Consider the following 21,749-nt stretch of genomic DNA (forward strand, 5'->3'; position numbering starts at 1 on the left):
GTCCCAGTCATGGCTCAGCTGACCACGGTGAAAACCCCCTGGTTATCTTTCCAGACGTGTGTGTGTGTGTGTGTGTGTGTGTGTGTGTGTGTGTGTGTGCACGCACAAGGTGAGGCTGGGCAGGGGAGTGTGAGCTTGGGGAGGACAGTGAGGTCCTTGTGTCCAGCGTGTCCGCCCGCAGGCCTGGCCGGGCCTGTCCCTGCCCTGCAGGCCTCCGGCACGTACCTCCCAGCCTCAAGGCTGCTGGGGGAGGGGGTGAAGGTGACGTCCCTCTGCCAGAGGTCCTTTTGTAAGGGCGCCCCCTACTCCCCGTCAAGGCGAGGCCCAAGGACAGGCTCTGAGCACGCCTCCCCTGCCCAGACCAGGTGGGCACCATGGGACCCCAGGAGCTGGAAGGAGTGGCTTCTTGTGTCCTGGAGCCTCCCTTCCAGGGAGGGGCAGCCTCCCATCCTCCCCCCGGCCAGGCCCAGGCCACCGTCTCCTCCTCCTGGAAGGTCCATCCCAGCCCCCAGAGCCAGGCTCAGTGGTCGTGGTGGCGGCAGCCGCGAGGGTGGCTGTGGTGGCCTCTGCTCCTTCGCTGTCCCTGCCTCCACGCGGTCATTGTGTGCGGGTCTCCTGAGGGCAGCTGTCCCAGGAAGCTGAACCGGGGCCCCCTCGTCTGTGAATGTCCCCCCTGGGCAGTGTGGTGTGTTTTTGCAGTAAACACAGCCCGTGGCCGTGTCGCAGATTCCGTTCCCTGGACGCCGATGCTGGCTGAGGGCGCGTTTCTCCCATGGAAGGCAGAGGGGGGGCGGGCTTGTTGCCTTCTGGCTGGCAGCCTGACCCCACACCAGGGCTGTCATCCCTCGAGCTGGCCCCGGGCACGGTGCCTGCAGCCGTGGGCAGGGTGCTTCCTGAGGCCCAGTCCGTCCAACACACTGGAACGAGGGGTTCCTGGAGCCCTTCCGAGGAGCCCCTGGCACCTGCTGCTGAGACATCTTGGCGGCAAAGGCCCTTGGGGGGAGCAGTGTACCCCAGACCTCCCCAAAGCCAGGTAGTTTAGCTTAGCCGTCATGCCTAACTTCTGGAAGCAGTTTCCTCCACATTCCTGCTTCCTTTTTAAAACCGGGACCTGCGCGGCTCCCTCCCGTGCAGGTTGGGTCGGGTGTTGGAAGGCAGGCAGAGCAGATGGTGGAACAGAGGTGGGTGCCCGAGACGGGTTTTAGGAACAGGGCCGATTCCGAGGGCCGGCGGCACACGCGTGCGCACGGAGGCTTATAATAGACCCGTCAGCCGCTGTAATTAAGGCTTGGAACTGCAGCGCGGCCGCGCAGCACATCCTCTGCAGCTGCCGTGCTGAGAAACCGCCCCTCTCAGCTCCAGTTTGGTTCTTCTGATTCCGTAGAGGAAATACTTTAAAAATGATCTCACAGCGAGATTTGTGTAAACGGCTTTTTTTTCTTTGTATGAGACAATCGAGATAGAGTCTGAATCCCTGGCAGAGCGCCGCTTCCTGCAGTGTCCTGTTGCCATGGGTTACGAGGGGAGCGGACTGGAAGCCCAGCCGCAGGGTCTTTAAACTTTCTGGCGGGCGCAGGCGTGCGGCGGGCTCCGCCGTGTGTGTTAGGTCTGCGCGCCTGTGTGTGTCGCAAGTTTTCCTGACTTAAGATGAATCTGGAGAAAGCGCTGCCAGAGGAGACTCAGATTTTAAACAGTCAGCAGGTAAGTTCACGCCATGTAACTCTTAGAATTATTGTAAGGCTACCCGGCTTCTGGGCTACTGCTTTTTTTCTGCCTGTTTAGTAGCTCGTAAGTGTAAACTCTGAAGATGTCTTTCTTGTGTTTCCATCGTGGAGCCCGGAGTGAGTTTGGGGAGGTCAAAGCCCGGTTCTGCAACCACAGCCCACCACCCAGAGCCTGGCCGGGTGGGGGGCCGGCTGTGCTGGGTCCGGGCCAGCCTCTCGGGGGACACTGCCTGTGTTCCAGTCAGCCGTACAGAAAACAGCGATGCTTTTCTGGTCCCTGCGTGGTAATTGTAACAGACTGTGAAGATAAGTGAATTAATTTTGTCGAGATACTCAATTTCCACTGGATAATTGCATTAAAGCCGAACATACTCTTTAAATTACTGTTCTATGTCTAACTTCTTCTCTTTTTAAAGTTGAAGCAGAGTTGGTTTACGAGGCTGTGTTAGTCTCAGGTGTGGAGCCAAGTGATTCGGTTACATCTGTCTCGCATTTTTAAATGTCACGGGTCGGTGCTTCATATACACACATAGGGAACTACTGGCAATCATATTTAGTGATTGATCCGTGTCTGCGCTTCTAAGGTTGAACTTACTATAATTTTAAACCTTTAAACCTTTTTAAAGAGGTTTGAGATGAAATAAAAAGAATAATTTCTGCACTCCCCTTGGATCATAAAACTGTAGCCCCCCCGATTCTCAGGGCAGAGCCTCCTTGCCTGGCTGCTTGCACCTCTCCCAAGCGTCCTATCTAAATAAATCTATTTCTTGCCTAAATAATAATAGTAATAGTAATAATAATTTTTATGTTCCTCCCGTGGCTGTGCTGTGTGGATGTCAAGGCAAAAATAAAGGAAAATTATTTATAGAAGATTGTCACTAATTGCTGGGTACCGATTTAAATTCATTCTTTTCTGCGAGGTGTTTCATCTTGATGTGCTCTCCTGATATCGAAGGAGAATCTTCCAGAGGGAGGGGCAGGAGAAACTCCTTACTCCGAAGTGACTGGTTTGGATGTTGGGTTTAGAAAAATGACAGCGTCATTCCTTTTAACTGGAAAGGAGAAATGAGTCTGCTAGACAGGTCAAGAATTAGGCTGCAGCAGCAAGGGCAGATTTTGATGGGTTTTAAAAATATTTAGCATGTATTTTGAAAACCCCTTGTAACTAGCAAGGCTGCCTTGAGAGGGTGGGGACCGGCTTTGATGTTTACGAGCGTGCTTGCTGCGTGCCTGCCTCTGGCCGTCGCCGGGCAGGAGCGGTCACTGTTCCTGTAGATTCTACCTCGTGTGCTGCTGGAAAAGGGAACTTCGGGTCTGTTGTGCCCGTGGACCGGGTCACCATTAGTCATTTGTACCTGTGTGTAGGCAGCATTTCTGTTGCCATAGCATATAAAGGTAAGGTTTAGAAAATTTTGTTCTTTGAGTGAATGAAAAAAGATCACTAGAAATCTGCCTTTGTACTTGCCTATATAATTTGGATTCCTTTTGAAATTTCTCAGACGCTCAACCCAGCAAATAAGTGTTCACAAGGTCTGGTCGGTGTGGCCATGGTTTAAGCCGGGGGCAGCAGGCAGGTGCAGTCCTGCAGTCTGACAGGTGGGAAAGGGGGCAGAGTGTGCTGAGGCCTCCAGGGCAGAGAGGAAGGGCCCAGGGCGAGCCCGCCCCGGCCCGCAGTGCGGATGCGCTGGGGAAGCCTGCTGTGGGCGCCTCCTTTCACGGGAGAGAAGGCTCTGCAGCCTTCGCTGGGCCACGTCCTGTAACCGCTACGGAGCACAGAGGGGGCCAAGGAACCCCCGCCTGTCCCGCCCGCGTGAACCTGTCACGGAGCACAGAGGGGGCCAAGGAACCCCCGCCTGTCCCGCCCGCGTGAACCTGTCACTTAAAAACAAGATCCAGCACAAGTGACTTTGAACTTTATGGGCCCCTGTGCCCCAGCAACACCCCCTCCTGCTGTGTTTCCACCCCTTCACGAGGAGCAGTTCAGCCCGAGATGCTGGCGAGAGGGGGACCGGGGACCCAGGAGACCAGGGCAGCTGTCACAGGAAGAGAAGGCTTTCTGTGTGGACCCCTGCCTGGCGCCCTGCGGTGTCTGACCCGGCTCTCCCTGGGCTGGACCACGTCAGGCCCTCCTGTGTGTCCTGGGCGTGACTACAGACCCCCAGGGTGGCAGGTGGCGGGGCCTGGCTCTCAGGCAGTCTTCGTGTGGGTCGTGAGTGGGCTGTGAGGGTCTGTGGGCCTCTCTGCCCAGGCCGGGCTCCGGGCGGCAAGGGTGCCAGGAAAGAGCTGCTGATGCCAAGGGGCTTTTCCCTTCTGGCGCTGGGCTCTTCGTGGGATGGGGAAGGAAAGCTTGCACCGTAAGAAGGTGCTAAATCCTCTTCTCTGGGTGTTGCTGAGCGGAGAGGTGTTAGGACCGGGGGCGGCTGCGGGGGCGGTCAAGGCTGCAGGCGCCGCGGGGGGGATGGCGCCCCCAACCCCACTGCAGGTCCCAGGGAAGAAAGACAGGAGGCAGAGCACAGACAGGAAGATGCTTCCCTCCCTCCCTGCGTGGGGCAGTGGGGAAGGCACACCAGGACCCCCTCGTGGTGCCGGGGGCGGGCGGGAGGGGAGCTGAGCTCGCGCGTCGGGGGCTGCTGCGTCCGGGCGCCCGGCCCTCCGCCGTCTCTCCAGGATGAGGGCCTTTCACATTTGACTGGGCTTCCCTTTTGAGGCCGGGCGAGCTGTCTCGTGCTCACCCACCTCTCCCCCACGTGGGCCTCTCCTGCTCCCGCTGCCCCGGGGGGCCCTGATCGGAGCCGGCGGGCAGCCCCTCGTGCGGGCGCACCTCTGCCCTGGCCTCTTCCAGCCGAAAGCGTCGGCCTGGCCGGACGGCTGTGTTTACCAGCTTGGTGTGTGGGCCGCACGGATTCTTTCTCACTCCCTGAGCCTGTTATCTGTCTTGGAAGAAGGCCTCCTGGTGGACTCGAGGGACGCTGTCCTCAGGTTTCTATTTTCACACCTTCCCGTTTTTCCTTAAAGAGACTCTCACCTTGACCTGGGCTCTGCCTGCGTCACTCTTCCTCCCACGCGGCTGCACGCGGCTCCTTTCTCCTGCGTCCTGGGGGTGAGCTCTTCTCCCCCCGGCCCCCTCCACTCCCCTCCACCCCCTTCAACCCCCTTCATCCTCTCCACCTCATCCCCCTCCATCCCCCTCCACCCCCTTCACCCCCCTCACCCCTCTCCATCCCTCCATCCCCCTCCACTCCCCACCATTCCTCTCCACCCCCTTCACCCCCTTCACCCCCTCCACTCCCCCCTGCCCCTCCATCTCCCTCCATCCCCCTCCACCACACCCCTCTCCATTCCCCACCACCCCCCTCCATCCCTCTCCACCCCCTTCACCCCCCTCACCCGTCTCCACTCCCCCCTGCCCCCTCCACCTCCCTCCACCGCCTCCATCCCTCTCCACCTCCTTCACCCCCTTCACCCCTCTCCACTCCCCCCTGCCCCCTCCATCTCCCTCCATCCCCCTCCACCCCATCCCCCTCCATCCCATCCCTATGTGGCAGCTGGGCCCCTCTCCTGCAGTGTTGGGGTCTGTGCGCCCCAACGCCCCCTGCCACATGGAGGCTGCCCTGCCCAGCCTGCCCTCCGACCCAGGGGTTTTGTCCTCACCTGCTCCCACCTGGTCCCAACCCCGGAGCCCTGCAGTCAGCAGGCCCCTGGCCCCCACCCTCCGAGACCCGAGACCCGCCAGGTCTGCCTGACTTTAAGCTTCCTCAGCCCCCTCCCCGCCCACCGGCCCCCCTGCCTGGAGCCTGGGGCTCTGTCTCCAGCGGCAGGCGGCCGAGGGAACACCGAGTCAGGTCCTCGGTGCCACACGCTCTGGTGGTATTTGCCCCCCGGCCGGCAGGCTCGATGTTTCTGGATTGAGCTCTAGCCCCTGACATGAGTGCAGGTTTGTGGCGGCCACCCTGCTTCTGGAGGAGGCCGGCCCAAGTGGGTGCTCAGCCAGTGTTTCCTCGGCACGTGGCAGCCATTCCAGCAATTTTGCACCTGCCCGGGCACAGGCTCCCGCTCGGGGCTCACCTCTGCGGGCAGAGGTGTGGAAGCAGCGGCTCCATCTCGGCCTTTACGAGAAAACGCTTCCTGGGGTTGGGCTGCCACGCGGGCTGAGAGCGGGGCCTTGGGCTCCGGTCTGCAGCACACAAGCCAGTGGGCTCTTTACCCAGAGGGGCTCCTGTACTTGGCGCTGCTTCCGCCCAAAACCTCCCTGGACTGGCCCGTGGGGACGCTGTTGTGACGGTCACCCTGCACCCCTGAGACATCGCGCCTGGCCTGGTCTGCGTGGTCAGACCCTGTATTTCTCAACCAGGGCCGCCCGTGGGGAGGGCTCCAGTCTTCCCTCCGGCAGGAGGGTCAGGGGGCGCGTGTGTGAAGTCAGGCATCTCCCTTGAACCCCTGGCCCCGTGTTACCTCGGACTCGGGGAAGCTTTTGTAATGAATTGGGTGAAACGTAGCTGTTAAATTCTTTGGGTTTTCCATCTCATCTGATTTTATTGGAGATGGAAGAGTTCCTTGGGGTTGTGCAAGCGCATGCGCACACACACACACGCACACGCACACACATGCACACACGCGCACGCACACACGAACTGAAGGGAGAAGCCACTCTGCACCCGGCCCTCTGCTGGGTCTGACTGAGGCCCTCGCTTGCCCCTGCCCCCCACGCAGGGCCCCAGCCCTCCCTGTGCCCTCCCTGTGCCCAGCCGCCTTGGTTGTTGGGCAGCCCCGGACCCACCCGCGGTGCTGTGAACATCACGGTTTGAGCTGGAACCTGCCAGCACATGAGCTCTGGGTCCCGTCGTGTCTGAAACTGCTGGAAAGAGGTCGTGCAGCTGTGTGTGCAAGGCCGTGGCCCTGGGTGGGATGGATCGTGGGCACTGCCCCTTTTAAAGCTCAGGCTGCAGGGCTGTGGGAGGTCACTCCTGTGTCCCCTAACCGGGAGTCCTGGGGGGGGGGGTTGTCCCGTGTCCCCTAACTGGACCCCTTCGGGGTCGTGGTCGGGGTGAAGACCTGAGCCTGCTGGCGGAGGGCAGGCTGGCGTGTGGGCGGGGCCAGAAGAGTGCCCCCCCATGCCCCTTGGGGTCTTCGCAGCCCCACTTGACCTGTTCTCTCCTCTGCTCCACTCAGCGAGGAGTCGCCATAAAACTTAGATGATCAAGGTTTTAAAAGGTCAGATAAATATAAACTAGATGATGCAAATTGGATTGTTTTTCATCCTTAGGAGTATTAAATTTTTTCTCTTTTTTCCAAACATTTGATGTCTTTGGGCAAGTTGCAGGCCTTTTGTTTCTTATTTAAGAGCCAGAGATAGTTATTTAATATTTCTTTTAATTAAAAAAAACCTGTTTTTGGCTGTGCCAGTGGCTTGAGGACGTTCCCAGGCCAGGGGCTGAATCTGAGCTACAGCAGCAACAATGCTGGATCCTTAACCCACTAGGCTACCAGGGAGCTCCCTTAAAATTTTTTTAAATTATTTTAAAATTACTTAATGTATTTATTTAAAATATTTCTTATATTTGAGGTAGGCAATTTTGTCAGTGGCTCAAAATCCAAAACTGAAAATTTATATAACTGTATATTACAATGTATCAGGGTAATTAAGAAATGCCATGTTGTAATATCTGCCGTTATCCGATGTTGCTAACAGGATTGGCCTTGATGAATCAGAACCAGGTAGCCCTCTTCACAGGAAGCATCAAAAACTTTCAAAGTGCCCATTCAGAATAAAATATCCATGCATGTGTGTGGTCCAGACAAATTTCCTGCTGGAAATAAGTCCAAATCAGTTTCCACTGAATTATCGGGTCTAAGAGGCTGACCCGAGGAGCGGAGATTGTTTGAACTGAAATTACTGATCTAAGATGCTTCGTAAGTTTCTTTAAAACAAATGCATTCACATTAGTGTAAACTCCAGTCTTGGAGACGTATTGTAGGAGTTTTTAGAGCTGTTTGCTAGAGTTGCTGTTTACATCGTAAGCACAGAAAAATGCTCCCTTTCGGGATCTTTTCACGGCAGCGTGTCTTTTGCAGCTGCACCTTTTGTAAGTACAGCACGTCGACACAGGAAGTGCGGACGAACTCAGCAAGGACAGGCCAAGGAAATCACGTCACTAATACAAATGATACTGCGTATCAGAACCAAAATGGAAAGTGTGAAGATTGAATTCATAGAAACGCTTCCGAGGATGCCGGGCAGTTTGGGAGTGGAGTGCCTGCTTTGAGTCTCTCGGGGCTGCAGTGGTCTTCCTTTCCTTGGGGGGGGGGTTCTTGAGGAAGAGGCTGTGGGCGATTCAGAACCGGTCCCGTTTGGAGAGCTTCCCCAGTCAGCCAGGATGCGCTCGGAAAAACACAAACCAGGCTTCAAACTGGTCAGAACTGGACATGTCAGCCCAAGGCAAGTGGAAGTGATGTGGGGGTTGCCTGCCTTCCCCCTGGCGCTGCTGTCGGCAGGTCGCTGGGTGGCACCTCCTCATCCGCCCCCACGCCAAGCGCTGGCCCCGGGGGAAGCCCAAGGCCTCCGCTTTCCGCCCATGGCCACCTCCCCCTCCCCTCTCCTGTGACGGCACCTGCCAGGTGCCCCCTCCTCTTAGAATGAAGCCCCTTCTCCAAAGGGCCGGGGGCTCGGACTGACCAGGCGTCCGGATACCAGATATCGGCTCCTGCGACGGCCCAGCTCCCAGGCGTGTACTTTTAAGGAGAGGGAATGGTGGGTGGTGAACGGGAGAGTCAGGCTGATGACGACTCCGCTGCCTTTATTTTAAATGGAGTGATCTGCTCGGGAGTTCTTCTCCCGAAGTCTGTGAGCTTGGAGGGGCAGTCTCGAGAGTTCCCGTCGTGGCGCAGCGGAAACAAATCTGGCTGGCGTCCATGAGGACAAAGGTTCAATCCCTGGCCTCGCTCAGTGGGTTAAGGATCTGGCCTTGTCATGAGCCGTGGTGTAGGTCGCAGACATGGCTCGGATCGGGCGGTGCTGGGGCTGTGGTGCAGGCCGGCAGCTGTAGCGTTGATTTGACCCCTAGCCCGGGAACCTCCGTATACCAAGGGTGCGGCCCTAAAAAAAAGCAAAAAATGAAATAAAATAAAATAAAGCATGTCTCCACAGAGCTTCACCTTGGTGAAGGTTGGGAGAGAAACACTTGCCAGGGAAGCCATTTGTGAAGCGGGGTGGCGGTGGGGGGCCACGGGGAAGGGCCGGCCATCTGGCTCCTGGTGGTCCTTCCACGTGGATTTATGTTCGGAGCCGTCCCAGCGTGAGCTTGCCTTTCATCAAGGGTCTCTGTGCAGAACTTAGGGCCTTGGGTGGGTGGGGGTGTTCTGACCTCTGTGTCCTTCCTGGCCCCTGGGAGAACCCGCAGCCTGCAGGGGCTGCCGGTCTGGGGCTCCACAGATGCCTAGAACTTTCTTTAGTGTCTTGGGCTTGGACAGTGCTCTTGGCGCAGCTGCGCAGGCCGGGGAAGGGGGGGAAGAACATGGCCTGAGGCTGCGACTTGGAGACTCCGAGTCCTCCTGGAAGCTGCCGGACACCCGCGGCTGGAACCCGGGATGCCTCTTCCTGGTGGGCGTCCCGGAGGAGTCCCTGGAGGACTGGCCTGGGGCTGGGTACAATCTGCGTAGCAGCTCTGCGACCTACTCCACTGCTCGCTGGGTCCCTAACCCACTGAGGGAGGCCAGAGATGGAACCTGCAGCCTCCTGGTTCCTAGTCGGATTCGTTTTCACTGTGCCACGACGGGAACAGCTCCTCTCACTTCTTTTGAAGCAGCAGAGTATTAAAAAGTATGTTTGTTTCTCTACTCACTTCACAGTTTCTCTGTGAACCTAAAACTGTTCTAAAAGCACTTTTGTAGTCCTTACCTGGTTCTGTTCGCCCCCAGCCGAGCCCCTGCAGACGCGCCGAGCCCAGCCCTGCTCTCAGCCGCCACCTTCTTTTGGCTTTGGGGACATTCCACTCCCCTAGATCTCGAGTTTCAGCTCACTTGGGGGACGTGTGTGGAGATTTTTTTACTGCATTTTGTTCGCTCTGCTAAAGCTTCAGCCTTTAGGATTTTGTTTGTTTAGGGCCATACCTATGGCACATGGAGTTTCCCAGGCTAGGGGTCAAATTGGAGCTGTAGCTGCTGGTCTACACCACAGCCACAGCAACTCGAGACCCAAGCTACATCTGCGACCTATGGTGCAGCTTGAAACAACACCAAATCCTTAACCCACTGAGTGAGGCCAGGGATCAAACCCGCATCCTCATGGATACTAGTCGGGTTTGTTTCGGCTGAGCCGCAGCGGGAACTCCTCAGCCTTCAGTTTGAATCATGATTGTAGCATAAAGTGAACCATGTCCTTCCTATTGATGGATTTTGCCTTTTATGACTTATTTTTCAGAAGTTATTATGGACAGTATTTCTGATTTTCTGTATGGCCTTGCAGATTTTCTGGTTTTTTTTGGCTGCGCCTGTAGCAAGTGCAAGTTCTCAGGCCAGGAATCAAACCCGTGTCACAGCAGCAACCTGAGCTGGATCCTTCAGCCACTGAGCCACCAGGGAGCTCTCAGATTCACTCTCCTAATCTCAGGGGAGTAACTCGCCTTTGCTGCTGTGTGCTCCATCGCACGGTCATAGGCAGTGGTTGTGAGCGTAGGAAGAAGGGCACCTTTCCGGTGAAGCGTCAGCTCCGAGAAGGAGACCACCCGCACCTCCCTCATGAAAACCAGACCCTTGGCTCCTGAGGGCTGGTCACTGAGCGTTGGCTCCCTGGGGTCTGCCCTTTGCCCACCTGTCTGGCAAGAGGAACGCTTAAGAGCTGGAGGGAATTCCCGCCACGCTCAGTGGTTCACGAACCCAACTAGTATCCGTGAGGACTCGCGTTGGATCCCTGGCCTCGCTCCGTGGGTTAAGGCTCCAGCGTTGCCGTGAGCTGTGGTGTGGGTCGCAGACGCGGCTCGGATCCCTAATTGCGGTGGCTGTGGTGCAGGCCGGCAGCTACAGCTCGGATTGGACCCCTAGCCTGGGAACCTCCATATGCTGTGGGTGCAGCTCTAAAAAGCAAAAAAAGAAACAAAAAGAGAGAAAGAAAGCTTCAAAGCTGGAGCCACAGTGACGTGTCTTTTACTATTGAGAAAATGTGAGAGGTGCCAGGACGCAGTTCCAGAGTTTTCCTGACACAGATCTCGTGATGGGTTGAAGCCGAGACGAGCCCTGTTCTCAAGCCACCTGGAAGCTGCTTCCTCCCCCTGCCGGGCAGGGGTGGGGGCTCCCTCGTCTTGTGGTGTAAGTCCCACCAGTGAGCGGCTGAGACCGAGTCCGCTCAGAATGAGCGTCCCTGTCCTCATACAGGCTGGGAGGCGAGGCCCGCGGGTCCTGGCGCTGGCAGTGGGGAGGCCAAACAGTAGCAGGGGGTGCAAGTGACACGGTGGCTCTTTTCAGATTTCAGACCACTGTCCCAGGGTGGAGGGGCTTTACTGGAAGCCAGCTGACCCCGGGAACCTCTGACCCTCATGCCCTGGGGTCCTGGGAGGCTTCCTCACTGGTAAAGACACGAGGGCAGCTTGCCCCCCCAGTGCCATGTGCCCCGCCTCGCTGCCTTGGGGCCCCACCTGGCGCTCCCCTCAGGCTGTGCCTGTGCTGTGACCAGGACACCCCAACGAGTGGCCCCTGCACTGAACCCACTCCCCTTCTGCTGCCAAGTCTGCCTGGTGTCTGGGCCCCTGCCCGGCTCCTCCCCAGTCCTCTCCCTCCGGTCCCAGGCGGCCCCCCTCGGAGTGTCTGACCAGCATGCGTGGCCCCGGGTCCTGCCCCGCTGTCCCAGCGGCATTTGACTCTGATCACCGGCTCCTCCCTGCCGCCCCTGCCGCCCCAGCCCATCCCATCCGGCTCGGCTTGTTTGTTCTTGTCCTCGGGGCCCCTGAGCAGCACCTCCTCTCTGCAGCCTCTTCCAGATGCTCCTTGGACCCCCCACCTGCCTGCTCCCAGCTGGCCCGCCCCCCTCTGCCACCACCACCACCACTGGGCGGCTTCACCTCGGGCGGGCCTGGGTCCTGGGTGCAGCGCCCGCCCGGCCGGCTGTGGGCGGGGTGCTGGCCTCCCGGATGGGTAGAGCTGTCCTCACTGAGCTTGTTGCTAAGGCTGCGGTGTCAGACGTGCTGGGATTTGTTCTCTCCCAGTGGAGACGGGGCGAGGGCGGGGGCGGGGCTCGCCCAGGAAGCCGGGGACTCCTGCCTGGGCGTCGGGGCTCTGGGACAGAACGGGACGCCCAGGGTCTCTGGCCTTGTCCCTCCCGTGGACGTGCTGGCTCCTGACCTGTCATGCGGCGTCATTAACTCATGTCTCTCTCTCTTTTCTTTCAGTCTGCAACTGTGTCTGATGGTGGTAAGTCACAATTTCTGATGTATATTTTTATTATTTTTAATGAAGTTTTCTAATTGTGGGAATGCGTTTGCTGTTGACTCACTCATCAACCATGCTCTCCCCGCATCCCGGGGGGCCTGGTCGCAGCCAGCGTGGGGGCTTCCGGTGGCTGGGACATGTGTTTGGGGAGCAGTGTGTGGCAAGGACACGCTCAGCGTGACCTGCGCTGGCAAGTTAGAACCTGCCGGCCCGGTGGTAGAACCGGCTTTTGAACCAGCAGCTGGAGATCTCAAAGCTCTGGCTGAATTTGTGCAATTCTGGAAATTCGAGCGAGACGTCTCCGTTGCTGAATTTCCTTCCCTTCTGGGGCAAAGTTGAGTAGGTGACTGGAGAGCTGTGGGGTGAAGGGATGGAAAGCTTCCTCTCTGTTTCCCAACGATTCTGCTCGTGGGGGTTCGTGGAAGGGACTGACCCGGAGAGGAGGTGGCCGGATGTCGTATTTCACTAAGATGGTTCTCTGATGTGACCTTATCACTGTAGTTCAGTGATTGTTTTATAAACACACCAAAGCGATTTGGAGTTTCTTTCGAATGTTCCTCATTTCTTATAATAATCATCAAAGCTTTTTTGCTCACAGGTTTCGTTTTGTTTCTTTTCCATGTGTTTTTAATTAACCTGTTGTGTGTCTTGAGAGTTGAATTTTAAAATTTGTCACAATGCATCCATGCTTTCTCTTCGTTTATATGCTGCCTGTGGGCTCCACATTCTGCCAGCGCTGTGCCCTCTTTATGTGAGTGACAGAGAAACCAGGTGTAGCTTTCTTGACACTTTTTATGGTCCCACACCTGCCGACTGCAGTTACGGGCATTAGAAAGGGGTCTGGGGGAGTTCCCGTCGTGGCGCAGTGGAAACAACCCGACTAGGAACCATGAGGTTTCGGGTTCGGTCCCTGGCCTTGCTCAGTGGGTTAAGGACCCGGCGTTGCCATGAGCTGTGGTGTAGGTCGCAGACGCGGCTCGGATCCCGCGTTGCTGTGGCTCTGGCGCAGGCCGGCGGCTGTAGCTCCGATTGGACTCCTAGCCTGGGAACCTCCATGTGCCGCGAGTGCGGCCCTAAAAAGCAGAAAATAGAAAGGGGGCGGGCCTGGTACACGGGGTGGGGAGGGCCCAGAGCCCTACATTCCTGTAGGGGAGGGTTAGGGCCCAGAGCTGTGTGTCTCTCTGTGTGTGTGTGTGTGTGTGTGGTGTGTGTGTACTGGGGGGTAGGCCTCAGAGCCCGGTCTGTGGGGGTGCAGGGAGTAGGGCCTAGAGCCCCGTCTGTTGGGAGGGGGTTTAAAGTCCGGAGCCCAATATGGGGGAGGCGGACGGGCAGGCCCAGAGCCTTGTCTTTTGGGAGGGGTGGGCCCAGAGCCCTGCCGACCTGGAGGGTGTGCTTGTCACTCGCTGCCAGTTAGGGTCACAGCCCGGCCGTGGGAAATGGGAGAAGGGGCTGGTCTCTGAAGCTGAGAGCGAACGGGTCCTGAAGTTTGCATTCGGGGATTTATTTTTTAATAAAAGGAATTCTGTCTCCTCGCTTCTGCACAGTGATAATCATGTCATTTCATCCGTCTTAAGTTAGGAACGGGGAAAACTTGCTTCATGAAAGGAAATAAGAGCTGTAACCAGACCCGGGATAAAAGCGGGTGAGGACAGCGCTCTGTTGGCACTGACCTCGCTGCTCTGCCCCTGTCGGCCTGAAGGCGCGCACTTTCACAGGCTATACCGCCCGAGAAGCTGCGTATGCTCCATTTAATCATAAATACTGAGCTTTAGTCATCTCTAAAGGTTTCTGCCGTCAGCAGTAGGAGCCCCGGGGAGTTTTATTACGCAGAGTCCATTGACAGGTTTTAAAAAGCTAAACTTCCCAAGCGTGGGGAGCCCCTGGCTCACAGCCCTGAGTCCCCTCTGAGGAAGTGGTCCCCCAGCCTGGGGGGGCTCCCCACCCACTTTAGACCTGGTGCCCCTCGGCCGGGCGGCTCTCCCTGTGGGTCCCTCTCAGCGGGGCGGGGAGGGGACAGGTCACTATTTCAGGGGCGCACCCTGGATTTCAGGGGCTGCGCCAGATGTATGTGTTCTATTGAGTTTTTTGCTTTTATTATTTTTCCATCCTCAATTTTTTTGTGATTAGAAGAAGAAAAAGTTATTTCCTTTGACTTGCATGTCAGCTCCAGGAGGCTGCATTATTATATTCTGCCGTCTTTACAGGTAAAACACCCGGCAGAAAGAGGGCACAGGGATGCCCAGCTAAGAGGTTGGGACTCAGACCTTGAGGTCTGCCTGCTTGAGGTCCCCCAGCCCCCCATCTCCCGAGAGCCCCAGTTCCAGCCCCGGACGCGCCGTCCCGACGCCTGCTCCCTGGGGTCGCCGCCCCCAACAGTGCGCGGGGCTGGTTGAGAGGATCCGGTCCCCCCGTCACCCGCACCGCGCGCTGAGCGGGAGGTTCAGGCCCGAGGGGCGGTGCGTCCTGCGGTCCAGGCCAGGCCTCAGGCACCAGCCTTGGGCCGCAGGCTTTGCCCAAGCGGGGGCCTCCGCCTCGGCGTCCAGCCTGGTCCTGGTGACTGATAACCACTCACGGGGAGCTACTTTGTGTGGGGTTCGCCTTGTCGGTGAGCTCACGTACACCCAGACGTCGCCGTGCTCGTTTCACACGTGCCGTCGTGGCGCACAGGCTCTCACCTTAGAGCTCGTTGCGTGGCTTTATTTGAGGGAAGGTGGACGTGATATTTCGCCACGTTTACCAACCCAAAGCGCGCCTTCTCACTTTCTCGGGGAGAGGGGCCCGTGGCAGAGAGCACCCCGAGAAGCAGGGGTTAGGGGTCAGTCTCTGAGGTCAAACCGGAACTCGAAGTGAGTCCAGGGGGCAGGGTCTGCCGCAAGACCAGGAAGAACATTCTGGCACTGGCGAGGGGCTCAAAACTGGACCCATCTGCCTTGTGGCAGATGATTCAACTGCGTCTTCACACGGACCGCCCCCAGCCTGGAGCAGACTTCCTGCGTGGAGGGGAGCGAGCCCGCAGCCCTCTGAAACTGGCTCTGGCACAGTGCAGCTTTCGTGTCATAAGTGTCTTCTCGTATTTTCTTTTTTTTTCTTTTTGTCTTTTTTTGTCATTTCTTGGGCCGCTCCTGTGGCATAAGGAGGTTCCCAGGCTAGGGGTTGAATCGGAGCTCCAGCCGCCAGCCTACAGCACAGCCACAGCAACACGGGATCAGAGCCACGTCTGTGACCCACACCACAGCTCACAGCAACACCGGATCCTTAACCCACTGAGCAAGGCCAGGGAGCGAACCCACAACCTCATGGTTCCTAGTCGGATTCGTTAACCACTGCGCCACGATGGGAACTCCGTCTTCTCGTATTTTCTTTCTTTCTTTTTTGACTTTGTACCAAGTGGCTCTGCCAGGATTCCCGCTCCCACCCGGCCCCCACATCCTGGAGGGCAGATGGTCCCTGCATCCCTGGACACGGGAAGCTTGGAAAGTTGGGGTGTGGGGGAGCTTTTCGCATCACAGGCCCACGTCGGTCACGAGCGTGGGGATGGGGCTGTGGCTCTGGGGGCTGGACACGTCCGCCCTGCTGCGTCACAGACCTGCAGCCTGACCTGTCCAGCCTCGCCCCTCCGCCGAGCATGCGGGTCCCCCCTTGACCTCCCTGGGCTCTGTGTCGCTGCCAGCACCCCGCCCTGCCCACCAGGCTGCAGCCGCCTCCCACTTCCTCCGCCTGATCGCCTGCCCCCGCGGTTTGCTCCCCCACGGCTGCCAGGCTTCCTCCCTGGACTCCCGCTGCCCCTCGGACACACAGAGTCTCGGGTGGCCTTGCACGGTGCCGTCTAGGGTGCCATTGCCAGCCTGGAGCAGCCCCCCCGCCCCGGGAGCCGCCCTGACCAGCCTGCGCGGGCTAGGGTGGTGGCCCAGGCTTCACTTCCTAACGGCACCGCGGACAGGTCCTGTCATTTTCATTGTTTATCTGTGTCGCTGGTTTTGGCTGCTCCCTCCACCCACGCTCCAGACAGGGACCTCCACGCAGTGGCTTCAGGGTCGTCCCAGGCGCCCAGCACAGCCGTGGCGCCGCAAGTGTCTGCTGAGTGAATGTGCATTTGCAGGCAGCAGCCAGGGCCTGGGGTCTGACCTGCATGGGGACAGTGGCTTCCAGAGTTTTCCCTCTTCTCAAACCCTCTCAAAAGACAAGCCAGCAAGCTGGGTGGAATCCCGTTCTTCACCTCCGACAACAGAGGTACCTGCTTGAGTCACAGGGTGGGGCCGGGCCTGTGGGCGCTCCTTCCGCCTCCCGGGCCCCAGGCCCCTGAGCCACCAGCTCACGCGGGCACTTGGGCGCAGTTCTTTGGTCTTCCTCCGGAAGCTGCCGTTTATTACTTCTGATTAACAAAGACAAATATTTTTGAGGTCGATTGTAACCTCCATGGCATAAACTAATCAGCAGTCATTTCTAATATTTTTGATTATTGTTTTAACAGAAAGTGGGACCTTTTGAAATTGGAAATAATATCTGAGATAGAAGACATGCATTCTTTTGTAAAAATTATAGTTGATTACTATAGATGTAATAAATTCATTGAGTGATAAAAAAATAAAAATAAAAAATAAAAGTAAATAAAAGCTATAGCTGATTAACAATGTGCCAATTTCTGCTATACAGCAGAGTGACTCAGTCGTACGTGTATATCCATTTTTTAAACGCTCTTGTTTTCTGGCCTGGTCTGTCCCAGGAGGTTGGGTATCGTTCCCTGTGCTGTACCGCAGGCCTCACGGTCTGTCCACTCCAAGTGGCATAGTTTGCATCTATGAACCTAAATCTTTAATTCTAGTCTGTCTTCCCCATGGAGACAGCCTTTGACTTTCACCTCCTCTTCCCTGCTCTGCTCCGTCAGCACTTTCCAGGGGACTACAGCCGACATCAAGTGACAGGGTGGCAGGAGGGCCCGCAGGTTAGACGTGGCAGGACGGCGAGGGGTGGGGCTCCTTGTGAGCGGGCAGCTGAGGAGCCCTAACCCCCGAGGCCTGGGGTCAGCCAGCCCCAGCCCCTGGGCGCCCCAAGCTCAGAAATGGGCCGGCCTGCTGGAGGCTCTCCCCTGCTGCTGAGCCCCGGTGACGGGTAGCAGAGAGGCTGTGCCAGCAGGTTAGGGTCGCCGGCAATGCCGCTGGAAGGTCATGGCCTGTAATTCCCCGGCTGGAGTTAGAGACGAGGGCAGCGTCCTACGGCTTGCTCGGTGCCCACCCACGTGTGTTGTTCCGACTCACTCTGTGATCGTTAACCCCTTCCTGCACGTGGCTGTCTTGTTTTTTTTTTTCCTTAAAGGTTCTTTCGTTTCAGTTTTCCAGCTTTGCCGAGGTTCAGTGGTGTGCGTCTAAGGCACAGGATGTGATGTTTGCTATCGACGTGCCCTGTGGAGTCATCCCTCCGTCACGCCCGTTACCACGTCTGTCACCTCGCAGAGGGGCCTGCTGTGGGTGCTGGGAACCCGAGGGACCCCCCTCCCGCCCCCCGACTTAGCCAGTGTCAAGGGCATGTTCCTGTTAATCAGCCGAGCTCTACCTGGGGCCTCCTGAGATGTGCTTGCCCATCCGACGACGGAGACTTTCGCCCTTGACAGCAGCCCCCCGTGTCCCTCCCTCGGCCCCGGGCAGCACCGTCTTACTCTGTGCGTCTACAGTTTGGATCCTTTTAGGCTCTGCGTAGACGTGCGATCCCGTGGCACCCGTCTTGCTGGGTCCGGCTTGTTTCCTTTAGTGCGATGTCCCCCGGGTTCCTCCCGGGGTCGCAAAGGCAGGAGTTCCTTCTCTTTTATGTCCCTGGATGTGTGCGGACTCTCTGCTCCATCTTTCCCTCATCTGTGCGTCCAGCGACAGACACCCGCGCTGTGTCCACATCCTGCCTGTTGTGAATAACGCCGCCGGGACCGCGGCGATGCAGGCGTCTTTTACGATGCGGATTTTCTGTCCTACGGGTAAACCCCCAGGCAAGGGATTGCTGGATCCTGTGGTATTTCTATTTTCAACGTTTCCAGGAACAGCCCCCCTGTCCTCCCCGGGGGCTGTACCCATTCACCCCCCTGCCCCGCAGGGTGGGAGGGTCCCCTTTCTCCACATCCTTGCCGGCGCTTCGCTCTTGTCTCTGACAGCGGACGAGCTGTCGGCCGTCGGGTGTGGGGTGAGCCCCACTGTGGCTCTGGCGTGCGTTTCCCATGAGCGTCTTTCCTTGTACCTGTTGGCCGCTTCTGCGTCTTCTGTAGAAAGGTATACATTCAATTCCAGTCTTTTGCCCATTTTCTAATCTGGTTATTTGGGTTTTCGTCATTGAATTGTAAGACTTCCTCATAGGAGCTCCCATTGTGGTGCAGTGGAAACGAATCCGACTGGGAACCATGAGGTTACTGGTTCGATCCCTGGCCTCGCTCCCTGGGTTAAGGATCCCGCGTTGCCATGAGCTGTGGTGTAGGTCACAGATGCGGCTCGGATCCCATGTTGCTGTGGCTGTGGTGTACGCCCACAGCTGCAGTGCTGATTCAACCCCTAGCCTGGGAACCTCCATGTGCTACGGGTGCAGCCCTTAAAAGCAAAAAAAACCAAAAAACAACAAAAAAAGTTTCTGGTGTATTTTGGATCAGATAGGTTTGCAGATCCTCAGAAGAAACCCTGACCTCGTGGCCACCACGAAGCAGTTCAGACCCTCGGCTTCATCTTCGCTCACCAGGGAGGTTTCTGGAGCCCCGGGGTTCCCTTCTGCTTCTTTGAGGAAGTCAGTCGGTTATACCCAAAGGTCGTTTGGTTGTAAAAGTTTATTTTCTCTGTCATTAATTTGATTTTTCAGAACATCTTGCCTCTTTTTTACTCTTTATTCATTTTCCAATAGTATTGATTTTGTCCTCAATTTGTTTCTTCCTCTCTGCATTCTCTCCTTTCTCACACAGAGCATGAAGAATTTCTAAAGTTCTTTAGGCTGTATTTTCTTCCAGACCAGACTTTGTAGTTGCCTTTTGCATGTTATATACCTTCTCTCATCCATCTCTCCACTTACCCACCCGTGCATCCACCTATCTCCTGTCCATCCACCGTCCATCCACTGTCCACCCATCATCCATCCATCCATCCATCATCCACCCATCCACCCACCTAGTCATCCATCCACCCACCATCCACCCACCCACCCACCTCCTCATCCATCCATCCACCCACCCATCCACCCACCACCCATCCACCCTCCATCCGTCCATTTACCCACCTGTCGATTCATCCTCCTGTCTGCGATGCCAGCAGTCCCCAGGCCCTTGTCACTGTGCTTTCTGGCACTGAGGTTCTTGAGCCTGGAGAGGCCTTAGTGCTGAGCCCTTGTCCTTCCTGCTTGAGCCGACACCCGTAGTGCCACCTGGGCTCTACCCAGGGTTTAACCTTGACTTTCCCTGGCCTCCTGTCACCTGCTGAGGGTTTTGTTGATGTGCTTTCCTCCCCAGGTCAACTGCTGGTGGGTCAGAGAGAACCTGTCAAAACCTCATTATTTTTATCTTTTCTTGGCTTCCCCCCCTTTCTTTTTTCTCATTTGAAGCTTAGGACATCAGACTGAGCCGTCTTTTTCAGTTGCTTTTGCTGAGTTCGTGGCTGATTTTTAATCGCCCGCTCCACCCCGCCTTGCAGAGCATGTGGGGAAGGAAGGTCCGTCTCCTCCTCCCTCGCCCGCACTTACCTGGGGAGCTGCCCTGCGCAGGTTTGTTTTGTCTTGTTTGAAACAGAACCTGCGGGAGGAGAGGTGAGAGGACCGCTTCTCCACAGAGGAGGTTCCCGGCCTCCTTGCCACCTGCTCCTCCAGGGGGTGGCCAGTGTTCTCCTGTCCGCCGATCCCTCTCCAGGGTGCAGTCGGCACACACCTGGCCAGGGCCGAGCCCAGCCCGGTGGGCATGGCTGCTGGCCATGACTCTGCAGGTTCTGCCACCCCCATAGCCCTGCTGGGGAACCGTGCTGGGCACTGTCTGGGTCCGATCCAGATCCAGCAGGGGGCCCCGCACCCCACCTCCAGGCTCGGGGTTCCTCCCGCCTCCCACCTAGGTCCGCTCCTGCCCTTCCCAGCTCTGCTTCCCATGTGCTTTGCGTTCACAGTAAACTCTGGTTTCCAGAAGTACTTTACTCTTTCAGGTCTTCGGGGTTGAGAGCGTCTCTCTTTGAACACCGCCCCGCATCCGAGAATAAGTGCAGCGCACGGAAAACTCCTGCTGCCTTTGCTCATTTGCTGGAAGTGGCTCCAGGCCCGTCCGGGCTCCTCGGCTGGCTCCCCGCCCCAACCACAGACGTTGGCAGGGCCTGGCCATGGAGGGGTGCCCGCCGCACGCCGTTTCCTCCCGTCGGCGCCTTCAGCTTTGCCCCGGGCCGATGGCCTCTTCTCCCCCCGCGAGGGCAGCGGTCAGACTGCTTCCCGCTCACAGCCACTGCCTGGCCCGGGCGAGGCTTACACGCCTGTTAACCGAGGGAGTTAAATTCACCTGTCTTTACACACAAGGTGCTGTCATCTTCAGGATTTCTATAAAATTATGAAAGCAGGATGTGAAGGTTTCATAGTAGGGCCCTGGGGCTTGTACAGAAATTTGGTGAATTCATATTTGCCTCGTCAGAAAAAGAGTGCAGCCTAATTGCACGTTTTCAGAAATGTTTGCTAAATAGTAGAGCTGGGATGTTAATTTCTAATTTGCTGTGTGAGAGGCTCGTTTTAACCAGAAGTCTTTATTTGGTGTGATGCAGCATGTCCCGTATGGTCTGCTTGGAACTTAGAACTTATGCCCAGAGTAGCGTAGTGTATTTACAGGGCACAGAGTACTAAGTATTCGTAAACACCAGTCAGACTTGGATCTTAGCTTTTGGAAGCACGGAGACTTGATTTCTGCCAAGATTCCTTCCAGTGTACTTATCTCTTTCCAGTTCTACAAGATATTTGGAGAGAGTTTTTATTAGTAATTATTTATATTGTGAATTTTTTTCAAGCAAACAGAATTTCAAAAGTAGCAAAGCTAGGAGTTCCCTGGCGAAAGTGATAAAACCAGTGACCGCATACCTTTTCCCCAGAAGTGCCACCTGCTCACACGTGGCCACACCTGCCTGAGCCCTTTTTCCCAAAGCCTCGCCGTCGCCCTGGAGGCCCCTTTCGTGACTGTTCCGCCTCATCCCCAAGAGGCCCTACCTGGAAGCAGGCCTGTGTCCTTCCCCGGGGATTGGAAGCCTCTCCTGGGAAACTGCGGGAAAATCTGCATTTAGTGAGCGGGCAGCCCCCGGGGCCACTCCCGCCAAGCCCGAGTTGCGCCTCTTACGCACGTGTGTTCACTCGCGTGTGTGTTTCTCTTCTATGAAGACGTTACTGAAATAATTAGTTTTAAATGTTTGAAGCTTTTTACCCAAGGACTTTCAAAATGGTCTGGAATTTTTATTAGCTTCCCTCTCGGGAGAACATGTGTGAAGTTGCTGCGGGAGAGTGTTGCACGGATGGGGTGGAAAGTCCGATCGGCCCTGTGATGAGGGCAGGTGTAGAGGCCGAGCGTGAGTTGGGAGGCTCAGTGGCTTTTCTCAAGGGCTCGACCGGAGCTGCTTTTGGGCAGATTAGGAAAATGGTAAGAGA

General features: G+C 56.8%; 1 protein-coding gene across 1 annotated transcript in view; it reads left to right on the forward strand.

The window, feature by feature from the left end:
- Positions 1–21,749, forward strand: part of RGS12 (regulator of G protein signaling 12) — a 103,581-nt gene that overhangs the window by 40,972 nt on the left and 40,860 nt on the right. The window contains 1 exon segment of the mRNA XM_021100805.1: positions 12,101–12,122. Coding sequence (XP_020956464.1) covers positions 12,101–12,122 — 22 coding nt within the window.

Source organism: Sus scrofa, chromosome 8, assembly GCF_000003025.6.
Source record: "Sus scrofa isolate TJ Tabasco breed Duroc chromosome 8, Sscrofa11.1, whole genome shotgun sequence".
Classification (NCBI taxonomy): Eukaryota; Metazoa; Chordata; class Mammalia; order Artiodactyla; family Suidae; genus Sus; species Sus scrofa.